Source organism: Sceloporus occidentalis, unplaced genomic scaffold, assembly GCF_023333645.1.
Source record: "Sceloporus occidentalis isolate IW3139 unplaced genomic scaffold, rSceOcc1.0.p SCAF_4, whole genome shotgun sequence".
NCBI lineage: Eukaryota > Metazoa > Chordata > Lepidosauria > Squamata > Phrynosomatidae > Sceloporus > Sceloporus occidentalis.
Window position 1 is genome coordinate 66,823,738 of NW_028316984.1, and position 18,230 is coordinate 66,841,967.

Here is an 18,230-nt window from a genome sequence, read left to right on the forward strand (position 1 = left end):
TAGATACATTGCTGACATCCAGCATGCTGTAACAGCTTCATTGTTGAGATAGGTTTCTGAGAGACCAGAATTTGAATCCTGGCTTGGCTATAGAAACTCACTAGGTGATCTTGGGCAAGTCATATTCTCTCAGCCTCAGAGAAAGGCAAGGCAAGCCCCCACTGAACAAATCTCACCAAGATAACCCTGCCTTAGGGTTGCTATTGTTGTTAACTGCCTTTGAGTGAACCTCGCCCCATGGTGTCCCTATGTAAGAAAGACCTCCAAGTCACCCTATCCTCAATCACCCTGCTCAGCTCTTGTAGACTCATGACCATGGCTTCTCTGATTGAGTCTATCTGACTGGAATGTCTTCCTCTTTTCCTATTGTCCTCCACTTTCCCAAGCATTATACTCTTTCCTAGTGAGTCTTTTCTTCTCATGATATGGCAACCTCAGTTTAGTCATCTTTCCTTCCAGGAATATTTCAGACCTGGTCTGCTCTAGGAACCATTCATTGGTCTTTTTAATAGTCCATGGAATTCTCAGAACTCCTCTCCAGAACATATCTCAAATGATTTTTTTTCCTATCAGCTTTCTTCACTGTCCAGCTTTCACAACCATATTTAGAAATGGGAAATACAATGGCATGGACAATCCTAACTGGTAGTTCATAATATAAGGATCTAGTTCCTTCATAACTTTATATGGCAACTAGGATTGTCATAAATCAGAATTAACTTGAAGACACACAAGTACAACATATGTATTGCCATAATAATCAGATTTGGGAGTGCAGAAGTGTGGTGATCGCCAATTTAATTCTCCAAATGTTTTGTTTCACAGCCAATGTATGTACTGCAGATACCTGTCTAAATAATGGGAAGTGTATGATGGACACTTTGACAGGCAAATTCCAATGCCAGTGTTTACCTGGTTGGCAAGGAGAAGACTGCAGAATAGGTAAGCAGTACCTACTGGCAGACATACCAATACTTGATGGTTGTGAGAAATCTTTGAAGTGAAAGTAGCTTGGATTGTGGTATCCTCTTTCTCTAGGGCTTTGGGAACCTGCTCTGGGATGGTGTGAATATGTACATGCTATAGATATATTGCATTAATTAATTTAAATGTTTAATAAATAATTTTAGCAACAAAAAACAGCAACACAATTGTATCAAAAGCAGCACCTTTCCTGTCACTGAAATTCTCACTGTATCTACAATTTCTACCAAAATTCAGCAGCAACTGGTCTCTCTAAGGTGCAAGAGGATGTGAGATTAATGGAGGCAAACATCCCTCCTTTTTTCATTGATGGAAAATTTCCACTGTGTGGTTTCTTCAGCAACAACGTTTGTGGTGATAGTATGTATGTCCCATGTTGTATTTTCCTTAACATATTAAACAGGCCAGAGGAGGACTGGTGGAGTGGGTAAGGGAAGTGATTAATGCCTCTTTACAGCAAGGCAGGGTTCCATCATGTCTAAAAGAGGCTGTGGTAAGACTTCTTTTGAAAAAAAAAAAACTTCCCTGGATCCTACTGGACTAGATAATTACAGACCAGTTTCCAACCTTCCATTTTTGGACAAGGTGCAGGAGCGTGTGGTGGCTTCACAACTCCAGGGGTTCCTGGATGAGATGGATTATCTAGATCCATGTCAGTCTGGTTTCAGACCTGATTATGGGACAGAAACCGCTTTGGTTGCCTTGGTGGATGACCTACGAAAGGAACTGGACAAGGGGAGTGTGTCCCTATTGGTTTTACTGGACCTCTTGGCGGCTTTTGATACCATTGACCATGGTATCCTTCTGAGGCACCTCTCTGGGATGGGGCTTGGAGGCACTGTTCTACAGTGGCTTTGTTCTTTCTTGGAAGGGCGTTCTCAGAAGGTGGTGCTGGGGGATTCCTGCTCAACTCATTGGCTCTTGGTCTGTGGGGCCCCTCAGGGCTCAGTCCTGTCCCCTATGCTTTTAAACATCTACATAAAGCCTCTGGGAGAGGTCGCCTAGAGTTTTGGAGTTAGGTGTTACCTGTACACTGATGATACCCAGCTGTATCACTCCTTTCTCCTTAATTCCAAGGAAGCTGTTTCTGTTCTAAACCACTGTTCTGACCACTGTAATGTACTGGATGAGGGCAAACAAATTGAAGCTTAATCCAGACAAGACAGAGGTGCTCTTGGTCAACCAAAAGTGCTCAGAAACTTCAGCTGATACAAAGAGCACAAGACAGATCTGGGAATAGGAATTCAGCTTGTGTTAGATGGGGTTACACTCCCTAGAGAGGCCAGGTTTGCGCCATCCTTTCTATCCTTCCAGTGCCAGGTAAAGATGTTCCTGTGCAGTCAGGCCTATTAAGCTGAGAAGGACTGGGTTTTTAATGCTGGACTATACACATTTTAATGGTTTGTATTTTAATTTATTATATTCTAATTTAATTCTTAAAATTGTTTAATTGTTTTTTTAATTTTTATATTTTAATATTGTTATACTGTTTTTAAATTATATTGTTTTATACTTGTTGTTTGCCTTGAATCCCTGTATTGGGAGAAAGGCAGGATATAAGAAAACAACATCATCAACAACAACAACTGTATGACATGAAAGAGCTCCTGCTAAAGGTCGTGGTTGACATGAAAGAGCTCCTGCTAAAGGTCGTGGTTATTCTTTGCTTTTTCAGATGTAGATGAGTGTCTATCTAGCCCATGCCCAGCCTCAGCCACATGCACTAATACACCAGGTTCATTCAAATGTACGTGTTCCCTGGGTTACTGGATGGAAAAAGGAAAGTGCAATTTAGGTAAGAGAACCAAGGAAGAGGATAAGTAAAGAAAATAAGCTTCTTAGTAAGATGGAAATCTATGGAGAGATTAATTTTTTTAATTTTAAAAGGATTGCACTTGTTAACCAGAAATACCCATAAGCATTATTTTTTTGATTCATGGCCCTATTTTGACAGCTGCCACTTTATACCACCTTGGAATTTATGTAATTACACACTTCAAAAGCTTGTCAGTTTTATCATGTAACTGTCAATGTTCTTGACAGTATGATAGATTCACTTTTATCTAGATATCTCATGGAACTTAGACCTAATAGTATAACTGCTTTTTAGTATAAATTCCTTTCCAGCTACTGAATGATGTGAGATCCAAACCATTTGTATGAAGCAACACCATTATGGATCATAGTGATTTCATGCGAGGACAATCCCTAGTGTCTGATTGAATTGCCATGGTAAAATCGAGAGGTTGGAAAAGTTGCTTTTGAAGACTGTAGTTCCCAGCTAGCTGGAGGTTCAGGCATGTTTCCAAACTCTGTACACCCACTCCTATGAGAACAAACATACACATGAAATGCCTTCTTGTTAAGATGCAACACAACTCAGGTCTCAGTGGCTCCCATTTTACATTTCATGGGCCAGACTAAATGGCTGCAAATCAGCAGCATTGGGAAGGAGGGATAAAAGCCCTCCAAAATGGGATCACCCCCACTTCTGACACTTTAACCAGGCTATTGCTGTTGATTAGGATCAGAAGCTGAACCTCATATTGCCTCTTCCTTCCTTTGGTCAACGAAAGTGACTAGTGTGGAATTTGTTGGACCTTAATATTTTTTAGCAGAGTTTGACTTCCAGCAAATATCAGGATAGTTAGAATGCTCCATTACCACTGTAGCTCTCCTTTCTGAATGTGTTGTTGATCTCATTGGAGAGGTAGGGTATAAATAATTTATTATTATTATTATTACCCAGATGCTTTCAATGGTTTCCAGAATTTAAGTCACTCATTGGATTTCCATGACCAAGCAGGGATTGAAATCCTGGTCTTCAGAGTCATAGTCCAATGGTCAAACCACCAGGCCACTCTGACTCTGTTATTGATCATGTAGGCTTATAAATGTATATTATCCACATTTCAAAAAAGTATAATAGAATTCTCTGCCCAAGAAAATATTGTCATAATTAGGTATTCTGCATCACAACAGTAGCTTACTTTTTCAGAGATGAAGTTAGTAACCATCATATTTTATGTACCACATTTGTGTATAGAATTGCCATAGATTAACTTTTCTGGGAACATAGACATCAATACAACATTTGCTTTTCATTTAAAAAGCAATGATAATCTTCAAGCACATTATTTTTAATAAAGTTCCATTTAAAATAACGTATGTACAAAAGAGTTCTTGGTATGGGGATATTAATATTTCTGTTCCAAATAAGCCAATACTTCTATTAAAAAGAATTATATTTAGCTGTGCCTGATGAACATAAGCTGTTTCTAACAAATTCAGGATGTGTCTCCATGTGTATAGCCATTCCACAAGGAACTGGACAGAGAAACTGGGCTCTGTTAAAGTCAAGTCTTCCAGTTTTGGCAGGGTCTGCTTTCTAGTGTATGAAAAGCAATGGTGGAGGGCTGCTGTTTTTAAGCTGCAAGATGGTGGGAAGGATGATTAATCCTTTCCTCTTGATCTTATTTTTCCTAATCAAACCGCCACACCAGCTACTTTTTCCACTAAAGCTGTTAAAACACGTGGATATAATTTTCAGAGGAAAACTAATTAGAGGAGATAAGGTTAAGCACTGCCTTCTTCCTCATCTTTCTTCTACTCAAGATAGCTGCCTCTCTTGGGGAAGACGGAGGGATCTAGTCCTAGTAACAGATAAAAAGCTATCTTCTTATCTTTAGTGAGAACATTTGTTGGCCAGTTTCCATTAACATTTAACACAACTGGAGGGAAGTACTCAGAGCTTCATCAGGTTGAAGAAGATATCATAAACATGGTGAGTGTCAAAAGATGACTTAAGAACAGCAGTAACCATGGTGATATGTGAGGGGGGGATGCAAAATGAAAGTCCTGCCCTGCAAATGAGAATTGGGTACCTCCTGAAATTTTTCTTCAGTGCCCAAATTGTTCACACCTAGAAAATTTATGTTTCCCGTACTTGCATTCCCTTGGTCACTCTGCCTACCCCTTTTATTTGGAAGTCTAAACTTTATTTCTCAAATGTATAGTTGAAGTTTTACATTATTGCAGTGCTGAATTCTGATTTGGAGGGTGCAGTGTCCTCATTTTGAATCCCCCCTGCATTATTTACACTCTTGCATGTGAGACACTTTGCTGAAACCAAAGAGAGTTTCTGTGACTGCATGGTAGGTTTGGAGGAGAGGAGAGGAGCTCAGCATCTTTACAGGAGTGCATCAAAAGGCAGAGGCAGGGTGGCTGCTAAGGAATGCAAAGGAATGCATAGGTGCGCATTTGCTAAATGGCTTCTCAGCTCAGTTTTGTCATGTGTAAACTGCATACGTCTGAACTTCTGCACAGTGCAGCCTGGAAGGGTAATCTTTTGAGCCAATGGGGAGCAGACAAGAAAAGCAGCAAAAGAATAACTATGCTGGATTCTCATGAAAACAGGAGTTAAAGTTTTTGGCACTTCCACTTATGAATAAACACTTTCATAATATACACTGTGTTGAAAATTGACATTTGCAAGGCAGAGCTTCCTTTAATCATGAAAGGGAGAGTCACTGCTCGTTTATTTATTTACTTTTAAAGAGGATCAATGTTGGGACACTGCACCAGTGTTAGATAAAAATGACACATGCCAAGAAGTTTTTGCTACTGATTCCTTGGCATGTGTCATTTTTATCTAACACTGGTGCAGTGTGCCAGCATTGATCCTCTTTAAAAGTAGATAAATAAACTAGCAGTGACTCTCCCTTTCATGATTAAAGGAAGCTCTGCCTTGGTGGCAGATAATGTGAAAAATTAGTACTGGGCTGAATGTGTAAACACTCCTGGCAGATGTATGGCACCTTCCTAGGATCCAGACAAAAGCGTGTAATAGAAATAAAGTATGGCAACCTTTGACCTTCCTCAGGATAGATGGAGGAGTGTGTAGAATTTAATGGTATACATGATCCTGGAAAATTCTTCTCCATTAAATACATGCAGAGCTATTTTTCCATCATGTTGCTTGTTATCTTGTTATTTTTATTCTTAATCTTAGCCAGAATCCTGTGGGGTATTTACCTATGTGTAAATATCATAGTCATTCAGCTACATAGTGAATCATATCCTGATCCCCTAATCCCCATTTATCAGGCAGCAGTCACTGTGATTGACTGTGATCTGTTCCCCTGACTTTCCCATGAGTGATTTCCACTAAAACATGGAGAAGCAGGGGCCTTGTCACAATTCCTCCTCATACTGGAAATCACTTGTGCGAGGGGGAGGAATGTCAAATAGCTGCTTCCTTAGCAACAGGAGAATAGACTCCTACAATGGCTGAGGATTGAGGGACTTTCACACCCCTACAAAGCCCCTAAACTGGGGAATACATAGGGACTGTGAATATGAAACAGCCACAAGTGTATACTTCTAGGTTACACATTCTTAACTGCCCAAAAGGATTTGAGCTATTATTATCATTATCATCCTCATTATCCCCATCATCATTCCTTAGCTTTCATTTAGAACTACACAGGGTCTCATTACAGGTGACTTTTCACTGTTAGTAGAAGGCACCTATGACTTAATGTGCAAGCATTTATGGTCTTGGCACATGGCATGGCTCCTGTACCCACACCACAATACACCAAGGGCAAATGTGTGAACCCAACTCCTTTCCTTATTCCCCCAACTCCCTCTTTCATCCTGTAAATGCCTGCTATTCTTGGTGAGTAGGAGAAAGCTCCCTACACACAGCAAACAGAAAGGAGGAGAGGCACTAGCAGTTTTAGGGGGCAGAGGGGAGGGCTGAACCTTCTGCAGCTGCCTGACTGTGGCTCCTGGTGCTGCTGGAGCTGAGCACAAAATGTAGCTTCAAAGCTCAGACATATTCTCTCTCTTCTCCACACTATTTGAATTTTCTTTTCTTTTCAGTTGAACGCCTCTCTTTCAACACTGCCTGGCTATTACACTTCAAGTGTTAAGGCATCAAGGTAAGGAACCCGAAGCCATGAAGCTGTTTGGGTGTTGATTTTAACTCTTCCCCCAGCTTTGTTTTGGTACAGTGAGGTTGACCACAAGTTGAACATGAATCAACAAATGTGATGCAGCAACTAAAAAAGACAATACAATTCTAAGCTGCATCATTAGAAGTATATTGTCTAGACTGAGGGAAGTAATAGTACCATGTATTCTGCTTTGGTCAGGCCTTACTTGGAATACTTTGTCCAGTTCTGGGCATCACAGTCCAAAAGGGATTTTGAGAAGTTGGAGTGTGTCCAGAGGAGGGTGACCAAAATGGTGAAAGGTCTGGAAACCATACCATGCCTATTAGGAACAGTTTAGGGAGCTGGGTATGTATAGCCTGAAAAAGAGAAAGTTAAAAGATGACATGACAGCCATGTTTAAATATTAAATATTTGAAGGGATGACATATTGAGGATGGAGCAAGCTTGTTTTCTGTTACTTCAGAGAATAGACCATGGAACAGTGGGTTCAAACTATAGGAAAAGAGATTCTACCTAAACATTAGGAAGAACTTCCTGATGGTTCAACAGTGGAATATGCTGTCTCAGGGTGTTGTTGAGTTGCCTTTTTGGGAGCTTTGGCCATCTGTCAGGGATTCTTTGATTGTGTATTCCTGCATGGTGGGGGGGTTGGATGTTGCTGCTATTTGATGCATTCTGATTTATGCTTCAGAGGATTTTCCCAGTCTCTGTGGCAGGAGAGGGAATGGGATTCCATTTCACACACACACACACACACACACACACACACACACAGTAAGAGCTGTATTTCTTCACAGTTAATCTGATGAGTGGCTGCATCCCAGTGATGGCTGGATCCAGAGTAGAGTTCAGAAACATTCCATTTTGGACTATAGCTCTCAGAATCCCCATTAATCTTGCAGCTCTGGGACTTAGAGAATTCTAGCCAGGATTCCATTAACATACAAATTTTGCAGTTGATAAACCCTGGGGAATGAAGGCTGCATCTTTCCTCAGTTGCACAGTACAGTGGATGGGTATCGGGTGCATTTCCTCAGCCAGGGAGTACCTAGGCAATTTCCAGACTATATTGTTCAGCTAGGAAAGGAGACTCCTTTGGCCTCCCAGACCTGGAGCATATCATTCTGCATGTGATCAGTGGGTGTGGTGAAGGAGCTTTACCTGATGGCTTTTAGCTGCAGTTATGCACCACCAACCAAGAGTAGGAAAAGAGTGCACAGATACTGTGCCATTCACAAATAAATGTTATGGTTGTGCAACTATAGAAGGTGATGCAGAATTTTAATTTTTCATTCTCTCTTCAGGCAGGCACGTACCATCCAAGTATCTGTCTTGAGCACCTTTTCCTTACTCTCCAATGTCACCCTTTATGATATTGTTACCACCATACGAAGCCATATTCGAGCCTGCAAAGCTCCCACAGAAACCTGCCAGTTTATCTCCAACCTTACACTGCTTCACAGAGGTAAAATTACATGATTAAAGATTGTGACTTTTTAAAAAGTGTTTCAGAGAACATAGCATTTTCTTCCTTTAAGGTTTCTTTGAAAAAGGTCCCTTTTACTCAAGCAGAAGGCTCTGTACCAGAGTGGGCAACTTGTGGCCCTCCAGATGTCACTCAATTGTAGCCAGTAGGGTTTATGGTATGTAGAGATGTACACCACAGTCTGAAAGCAAAGACACCAACCCTGTACTACCGAATAAAATACAGATCTAGTGAAAGGCTCCAGTCCTATTCTAACATACATCTGAAGCTTGTCTCTATACAAAAGCATTTCTCTGAAAGAAATGTGACTCTTCCTTGTGACAGTAAAGTCACTGTGAACAGGGCTTTTGTCTCAAGAGTTGTGGCACTGATTTCTGACCACATGGTTTGAAGTTATAAAATAATCTATGTATAGTTCTTGGAGTCAAAATGGAAGGATGAAAATGGCCACATTACTTTCAAAAGGAAAATGAGTAGCAGATCTATAAAACTCTAAAAATGGGTCAGAATACAGTAATGTTTCTCTGCCAGTTTAATTTTTACTATTTTTCTAAATTGTTAGTGGAAAGGAAGGGAGTTAAGAAAAACTGCTCCCAATTAGAATTAAGCTTAACGTTCTGTCCTAGATGAAGTTACCTGAGAGTAAGCCTCAATGAACTCAGTTGAACTTACTTCTGAGTAGAAATTTACAGGATTGCACATTAAGTGGCATCTCAGTCTTTAATCTATCTGATGTTCTTTTTGTTGCCTGTTTTATTGAACCATTTCCTGTATTGCTATGTGTTTTATTTGTATTATCCTATCATTTCTTAGATTGTACGCCATAGGCAGGTTTACTCTCTTTTATATTTGTTGTTTTTATGTACAGCGCTGTGCAAATCTACAGCGCTAAATAAATAAATAAATAATAACCTCTGAAGATATGCAAACAAAGAACAATACAAAGCCACAAATAAGCTACTGATGCAAGAAATTTTCCAATGTGGGTGGAATCCCATCCCTTGAGGCATGGTTTTGGGGTTTTTTGTTTTGGTTTACAGGATTTTAAAAAAATGCAGGGAGACACAACATTTTCTCTTTCTCCACATAATTTGACTGATTGTTTTTGTTAACTGCATCTACACTGTAGAAACTGCCATGGCTCCATTCTACAGAATCCTGGATTTGTAGTTTTGTGAGGCACTAGCATTCTTTGGTAGAGAAGGCTAAAGACCTGGTAAAGCTACAAATCTCAGGATCCCACAGGATGGAGCTGTATCAACCTGCATTATTTCTGCAGTGTAGATGCACCCCAAGTCAAATGCAAATGATGCTGCATGTAAAGCCAACAACTACTGGGTGAGGATGGCACTCATGTGGATCGCGTCATTCTGTGTGTGGTGTAAAGAAAGAAGGTAAATTCTGTCTATTCCCAGGTGAGAGCTTTCAGAAGCATATGGTTTGGATAAAGATAATATGGTACATTTGAATCCAAAGAATCCATGCTTCCAGTTTCAGCTCTGTTAGCATTGTGTGAAACTAAACCAAGTCTGCTTGTTTTCTGATCAAGAATTAGGAGCCCTAAGATAACATCTCAAATAGGAACACTGTAGTCAGGCTATTGATAATTGGTGAGAGCAGTTACCATCTAATCACATTCTACTAGTTGCAGGGAAAGATTCCAGTCAAGTTGTGCTTTTTTCCAACAAAATTCTGACACTCCCAATGTTCTTTTTGTAATAGCTGGAGGTCTGTGTAAACACAAAGATCCGGAATGTGACAAAGAAACTTCTGTTTGTGTGGATTTGGATGGCATTGCTGCTTGCCGGTGCAGGCCTGGGTACTTCAAATACAACAAACTGGATCATTCATGCCGAGGTATTGTATCTTACACAGCTGGATTGCTGGGATTAGTCTTTAATCTTTGGTTCCAGTTCATAAAATTTTCAAGAAATCAATGTGATTCTTTTTATTTCTGTGCATGCCAAAGAACTCAGCATTCTAAGTACTAAGAGCTTATTAGGTTTTCTCATCACAGTGCTGATTTTTCTACAGTAGAAATTGGGAGTATTGTCTCTTGCTTACTCCCTGTGCAGAAATAATATTATCTTTTTACACAGCATGCTGTGTAAGCCAGAAAGATCCAATGATAAAAAGGGGGGCTGGACAGGGAGGGGTCTGATATGCCTGTGATAACATTTCAGTTTTTAGAGATGACATAGTGCAGTTATTTCTGTCTCTGTTTTATTTGATCTCCAAGGGAAGTAAAACAAGCATTGCTTTTTATTCACAGTCTTTTTGGGTGAATCCTTCACATTGTTCCAAATGAACTGACACAAAAGTGTGAATTGTTTTGAGTCTCCCAAAGGGGACAGCATATTGAGACACATGAGCCCGTGCCACTTAATTAATTATATTGAAAGGCTCTTAGATTAATTGCAGTTCAGTTCAAAACAGAATATTGTCTTTGTTGTACATTCAGAGATGCCCTGTTGACTAAACCATATGGATTTGTCCTAGATCCTCTCTAGATTTCAGCAGTATTTCACCTCTCCCCTTTCTCCCTTTAATGGAAGTAGGTAGTGCAATCTTCTACTAATATGTACTTCAAGAGTGAAAAACCAAACCAAACCAAACCAGAAATATTTCAGAATTATTAAAAGTGTGAATAAGCTTTTTTTTTTTTTTTTTTTAAAAAAAACCCTTTATGGCCAGAGTACATGAAGCTTATTTGTGATGACATAAAGTTAAAACTTTCCTTCTTCTTTCCCTCCCTGGCATACTCTTTGCCTCAAGTCTTCCTCAGATAATGATACTCTCAGACTCTAATCAATTGATGTTCTATTAAGTAGGAAAGGATATTTCATCAGTATCTCTAGATACTGTCCTGGCACAGATATATATGTTAACTGTGCATGTAGTCTGAGGCACTAAGAGCTTATTAGGTTTCCTCCTCTTAGTGCTGATTTTTCTACAGTACAAATAAGGGGTAGTGTCTCCTGTTTACTCCCTGTGCATAAATACCATTATCTTTTTACACAGCATGCTGTGTAAGCCAGAAAGACCCAATAAACAGTACCATAATAAATTTTGTGCCCATAGCATGGTTCTGAGCTGAGGCACTTTGGTCTGCCTTAGACACTATTGAGTTCTTCCAGCCCTGACTTGTGCTGGAGTGGGTTGTAAGCCTCTTCCCCACTGTTGGTACTTCCTCCAGGCAATATGTCTGTGGAGTATGGAGAATCTGGGATGAGGACTACTTAACACTTCACTTTCCAACTTTTGAGTCAAAATCAGCCTAGGCTACTTTTTTGCCCTAGTACAGAGGAAAATGTAAGAGTATCTTATCTTACTCTGCAAACAAAAACAGTGGTTAGTTAGAGGATGGTATTGAAGAAAAAAGTAGTTGGAGGTAGAGGGAAGAGTTAAGAGTTAAGAAGTCAACCCTTCCACTCATCTCAGCAGCCTCCATTGTCTTACAGATAGCAAACTGTTCAGATAGTGCTGAGTTCACAGATAAGCAGTATAGAAATGTAAATGCTATTGCTAATGCTATAGCTCCAGAGGAGATGCCTAATGAAATTATTATTTGAAGAAACAAACAGGCACTACTGGGGCCTAATGTCTGGGATTGGTGTGGATTAACAGTGACGCCCAGTGGGTAATGGGTTGAAATGCAGTTAGTTATTTGTCTAGGCATTTAATTTTATTTTATTGTGTACAGTCTCTCATGTAGACTTCCCATAACTCTTTTTACAATTGCATTTGTTTGTTTGTTTATAGTTTACAATGATACATCCACATTGGATTAATGTAATGCATTCTGTGTGGGGCTGACTTTGGAGAGTGTTCAGAAACTTCAATTGACCCACTGTCCAGCTCTCGCATCCATGCATGGTAATGAGGAATACAATGGCTTCAGTATTCAGAGTTATATCTTTCACATTTTAGGATCTTGTCCAATTCTTTCAATAGCTGCCCTTCCCAATCCTAGCCTTCTTCTAATTTCTTCACTGCAATCTCCATTCTGCCAGTGTTTGTTCCAAGGCATGGAAATTCCTTGCCTATTTCATTTTTCTCTTTACAGGATGAATTCTTAATATTCTTCCATGGTCTTCTTTTCTTAATGTTCAACATCAAGTCTACCTTGGCACTTTCCCCCTTGAACACTATATATCCGACACTAAATCAGAGGATCTCAAATGTTATGCCATAACTTCAGATTAACCAATTTAACCAATATAGAACAGTTTCAAAACTATTACTTGAAAAACAAGAAATGTCATCTTGATATTCCTCATACCATGTGTAATATTTGATCATGATTAGCATAAGATGTTGTTGCTCTAGGATCAGATCAGTGCAAGCGCAATAAGCCATTTATTTGTTTATTGCATGCACACTCAATATGTGACATGATTCCCAAAATATTGGTGGATAGGTCATCAAGTTGCTTTGAATTTGTAAAGAAATTCATCAGTTCATTGTCTGCAGAATTTAAACAACACCAGACTGATGATGGGTCCTATTCTTCTAAACGATGACGGTAAACATTTGGAGTGTCACTGGTGTTATGTTTTGTGAGGATCATGATTGAACATGTTGGCTGAGTGCTTTTTAAAAAGTGCAACTTCTTCTCCTCTATAACAAACCAATTTTGAAACTGAAAGGACTTTCAGAAGCAAGTTTCCACTCAGATTTGCTGTATAAAGGAGGGAAATAATACAGTTGGGTATGCACATGGGTTTGTCTCATGGATGTTCTTTTTTCTGTCTCAATAGCTTGTGAAGATGGGTATAAACTTGAAAACAACACCTGTGTGAGGTACTGTAGACTATAGGACTATTTCCCCCCTCTTTCCTACATGCCCCCGCCTCTGGTAGATGCATGTTGATCCTTTGTTATTGGTATAAATTCTGGGTACCAGCTCAGTCAGTCAGTCAGTCTTCATGCATCATGCATCATCACATGAAGGGACAGAGCAAAGTGTTATTCCTTTTTATCCTAGCAGTGTGCTAAGTTGGGGGATGTCCAGTGATGCAATGCCCCAGAGCTCTCCCTAGGGGTCAAGTGGCCATAGTAGTTGGTTTTGGATGATGGGATCGCACAGCAGACCTGATTGGGAATCATTTTCCTCTGATCTTCTCCTTTTGATCTAAGTAATGCTTAGAGGTGTAAAACATGTAACAACTCTCTTTTGTTACAGTTGTCCCTTTGGATTAGGAGGATTCAACTGTGGGAATCGTAAGTATCCTGTCCAGTATCCCAACCCTGCTTTTTTGAATTTATTAATGGCTGAGATCCTGCATTAGAAGACTTAGCAGCAGAAAGTTCCACCATGGTAGAATTACAAATATCTCTCCCCACTCTTCTTGCAGGAGTCACTTTTCTTCACAATCTCCACTCTCCACAGCTCTATAGTGGAGAATGGGAGATGGCTAAGAAGCACCTAGCTATGTGTCTATAGACAGATGCATAATGACCATCTTCCAGAACCTCTAGATGATCCCAGAAAATACCTTCATCATTGTGCATCTGAACATAGTTGCATAGCCAACTGCTTCTCAGTTCTCCCCAGTTGTCCCCCGCCCATTACATGGCTATGGAGGGAGAGTTCCATCAAAGGAGGTGTGTTGTCAAGTGGGTTTGGTTGTTGCGAGAGGAAGGAAGACAATTCTGACTTCCACAGTAGCCATATTGTTAACAGCATTCACAGGTATAAGTCCACCTTGCCCATGCATAGATCTTTTTGGGTTGTTGAAGAAGTCAGAATTCTTTTCTTCCTTCGTGCAGCAACAACAAAAGATAGACACATGGATAACTTTCACCTGTGAAACATTTATTTAAATGTTTCTAATACTGGTATGACTAGAAAGGTAAAACAATTAATGATAACACACTGAAAATCATAACAATCTTTAAAAGGAGTGAGTTTAAAAACTAACAGTATAACAAACAGAGGCAACAGAACAGTTTTTTAAAAAAGAAATTTATTTTCTGTAAGGACAAAAAGAAATGTCTCTGCTTGACTCTGTAATGTTAAGGGTATAATAATAATATTTATTTATTTATTTATTTATTTATTCATACATACATACATACATACATACCCCACTCTTCAGCCAAGGCTATCAGAGCAGCTTACAGTTTGATAATTAGACATTTCCCTGCCTTCAGGCTTACAATCTAAAAAAGACAAGACACAAAAGGAGAAGGGAATGACAGTAGGGAAGGAGACAAGTCCAGCAGAAGAAGGAAGTCACACAGGATTTCTGTCAGACAGTATTCAAAAGCATTGGGGTTGCAGTTGAAAAGACCCTGCATCTAATAGAAACTAACCAGGTGTCAAAATAAAGTACTGTAGTACTCTTAGCTGGCTTTTATTTATCTGTTTTAAATGCCATGGTGAGAGGATTCATACGGAAAGAGATTATGTGAGAGCAAATCAGATGTAAAGAAACCAAAGGCTGGAAAATAGCCATTAAAAAAGGGAAGGGGGCATTTACCCCATTTTCTGGAGGCCTTTTTTTCTTTCATTTTTTCTGGAAAATGGGAAAATATTCCATGGTTTTCAAATTTATGTAAATATGGGTGGCATCCTGTTGGTCAGTTAGTCTTATGACATCATAACTGCTTTGAATTCTCATTTGCAATTGTGGCACTATTGCTGTGACTCCAAGTGATCCCAAAAACCATCTTGAAAACCAGTTACTCATCCCAAGCAACAGATGTGTGTGCTGATCATGAGCAGAGCACTGCAGGATGACATGATCAGCCCCCTCCAGTCTGTGAATGATGCAGTGAGAAGCAGAAGCAGGGAACCTTGTTTTATTCCAGTGTCAATCACTTGCAGGAGGGGACTGTTCATGTCATCCTGCTGCACCCTGCCTCCATCACTGGAAGCAGACTGACTTTTAAGGTGGGTTTCAGGGGTCAGATGAAAAGTTAAAGCATAGCTAGGACATTGTGGCTATGCATCTGATGCAGAATTCTGGCCTATAGCTCTAATGTGACCCCAAGCCTCTTATGTGTCTAAACAAAAATTGCATTAAGCCTGGAAACAGATAGGCAGTCAGCACAGAGGTCTCAACATTTCACAAGTTTGTATTCGTTAATGGTTAAGTATTAGCATTTTGAATGATCTGAATCTTTTGGATTATCTTCATGGGCTTCCTTTATGCAATAATATAATCTAGATTAAGATTGGCTGAATCTGCACTACAGAAATAATCCAGTTTGACACTACTTTAATTGCCATGGCTCAATACTGTGGAATTCTGGGAATTGTAGTTTTATGAGACATTTTGCCTTTTCAGCCAGAGAGCTCTGGTGCCAGAATTCCATAGCACTGAGCCGTGGCAATTAAAGTGATGTCACACTGGATTATTTCTGCAGTGCAAATGCAGCCATTATTTTCAAACTGGTTTTTCAGTTTCCTCAGAGAAATTGACTTCATCAGCATTTCTTTGTCAAGCCTTTCTTTCCTACTCTTAAGCAAGCCATGACATCATAGCATCATGAATGTTCATGACTTCACAGCTATTTTAGAGGCTACTGTAAAAAAAAATTAAGGGACTTTTGATAGGCAACAGGAAGCTGATGGATAGTATTTGCCTTCTTTGTTACACCTACAAGATAAACGATCTGCAACTGATACACTCCTGTTTTTGTTGTTTATTTTAGCATACCAGTTAATCACCATTGTGATTGCAGCTGCAGGAGGGGGACTTTTGCTCGTGATGGGGATAGCACTCATAGTCACATGCTGCCAGTATGTATTATATTAATGTTTTCATTTAGTTTAAATAGAAATAATGGGAAATACAATAGGTTGCAAGTTTGGGGTGGGGAAATTGTCTATATTTTTGTTGAATAATTTGCATTGGCCTGAGCATTTAAGGTAAGTTAAGAAACACTTATATGGACCTTTCTCTCTCCTTTTTTGATATATTGTTGTTTCTGCAAAGATAAGGAATAACCAAAACTCATCAGCACCTCAGGAGGAATGTGTGCAATAACAGATAGCTTTTACAAATGCTGGGGGGGGGGGGGGGAGTTCTGGAGATACTATATTTTGTTTTTTAGAAGAAAGGGTTATTCTTACAGCTGTTGTCCTGCCATTCCTCTAAGGAACATAGGACTCTCCCTAGCACTGAATCCTGAAAATATCCCTAAGAAATGGTTTTGGCTAGGAAAGAATGACTAGCTCATGCACCATGAGTGTCTGGGGATTTGAACTCAGATCTCCCTGGTCTTAGTTCAGCACTCTAACTGTTAAACCATAAGAACTCTATGGTTATGAAAACAATGCATGGTTGCTGTTTTTTTTTTAATGGCTGCCCCAAGCCCTTGTTATGTGGCCTGCCTATAAATGTCTTCTTGTTTCAGGAAGAATAAAAACGACATAAGCAAACTCATCTTCAAAAGTGGAGACTTTCAGATGTCACCTTATGCTGAATATCCGAAAAACCCTCGAGTTCAGGAATGGGGCAGAGAAACCATTGAAATGCAGGAGAATGGGAGCACTAAAAACCTACTGCAAATGACAGATGTTTATTATATGGTAACTACCTCTGAGTTGCTTTGAGATATACTTTCAGTCTACATCACTTTCCTGAAAGGTTCACATGCAGGTACTGCCAACCCATGCTAGTTCCCATATTTCAACAATTTGTTTTGCTGCATTTTATCTTTTTTTTTTTTTTAAATAGAAGCCACTTTGCAAGGGATTGGGCCTAAAAGGTAGCCTAGAAGTATCTGAAATAAATAGATAAGTTGCCAGACTCAAAAGGCAGAAGGGACTTAACATTTATACAACTCTAGTAGCAATATAATAGTATATGTTCATGTAGGGTGACATTCCCCTAGTCCACTCCAGCTTGTCTCTCATAAGGTTACAGATGTTCAAGATTCTCTTGACAGTGGGAATCAAAAGGTGTATTACAGTGGATCCTTGTTATACGCTGGGGTTTGGTTCCAAGATCCCCCGTGTATAACAAAATCCGTGTATGCTCAAGTCCCATTAAGTATAATGACATAGCAAAATGGTGTCCCTAATAAAAAATGGAACATCAAGGTAAATTTATACTTTTTTGGAACATTTTCAAACCGTGTATGCTTAAATCCGTGTATAAAAAATCCGTGTATAAGAGGGGCCGACTGTACTGTCTTGTCCACTCTTACAACCTCTGGTCTTCCAAAGAAAAGGATAGGGTTCTCTTATATAGATAAATAGCTGTATGAGACCTAATAGTGTTGATGTTGGGTCCCCTGATCACACATATCTAGTTCATTTTTAGCATAAATTTACATTAGACAAAATCAGTGCCTTTTTATGATTTTACCATCTACAAGCATCTGTGGGGTTTACTACAAAAGATGGGGATCCAAAAACAAAACAGAACAAAAAAACCCTGAAGGGTATTTCCCATCCACAAAAATGGCTTTTGTGAAGCAGGGAGAAGTAAGGAGGCTCTTCCCCCAGTTTCCCTTTCTTTGTAGGCATTCACGTTTAACAGGGTTGTATGGATTCTGGGTAAGCCTAAATATGCTAAAGACACCCTGTATGAACTTGGATGTAAAGAAGGGTCAGCCCTGGTTAGTACTTGGATAGGAGAACACCAGTGAATACCAGGTGCTGTAGGTTATATTTCACAGGAAGAAATTGATGAAACCACCTCTGTGTATTCCGTGCCTAAGAAAACCCTATGAAATTTGTGGGATCACCATAAATTGACAGGTGACTTGAAGGCATATGCACACATGGATTCTGGTATAACCAAAGTGCCATGTGAACTGATGGTGAATAGAAACAACTTTAT

The 18,230-nt window shown here is 39.6% G+C and overlaps 1 protein-coding gene across 7 annotated transcripts in view; it reads left to right on the top strand.

Moving 5' to 3' along the window:
• LOC149313950 (protein HEG homolog 1-like) overlaps positions 1–18,230 on the top strand; it is an 84,137-nt gene that overhangs the window by 59,891 nt on the left and 6,016 nt on the right. For 5 of the 7 annotated variants that reach the window (XM_089520219.1, XM_089520224.1, XM_089520223.1 and 2 more), the window contains 10 exons: positions 826–942; positions 2,660–2,779; positions 4,674–4,768; positions 6,871–6,929; positions 8,249–8,409; positions 10,153–10,287; positions 13,191–13,233; positions 13,616–13,653; positions 16,093–16,180; positions 16,798–16,972. In XM_089520219.1, coding sequence (XP_089376345.1) covers positions 826–942; positions 2,660–2,779; positions 4,674–4,768; positions 6,871–6,929; positions 8,249–8,409; positions 10,153–10,287; positions 13,191–13,233; positions 13,616–13,653; positions 16,093–16,180; positions 16,798–16,972 — 1,031 coding nt within the window. Of the gene's footprint in view, positions 1–825; positions 943–2,659; positions 2,780–4,673; positions 4,769–6,870; positions 6,930–8,248; positions 8,410–10,152; positions 10,288–13,190; positions 13,234–13,615; positions 13,654–16,092; positions 16,181–16,797; positions 17,043–18,230 lie in introns of those variants that run through there. The other 2 variants (XM_089520220.1, XM_089520225.1) reach the window with 2 other exon arrangements.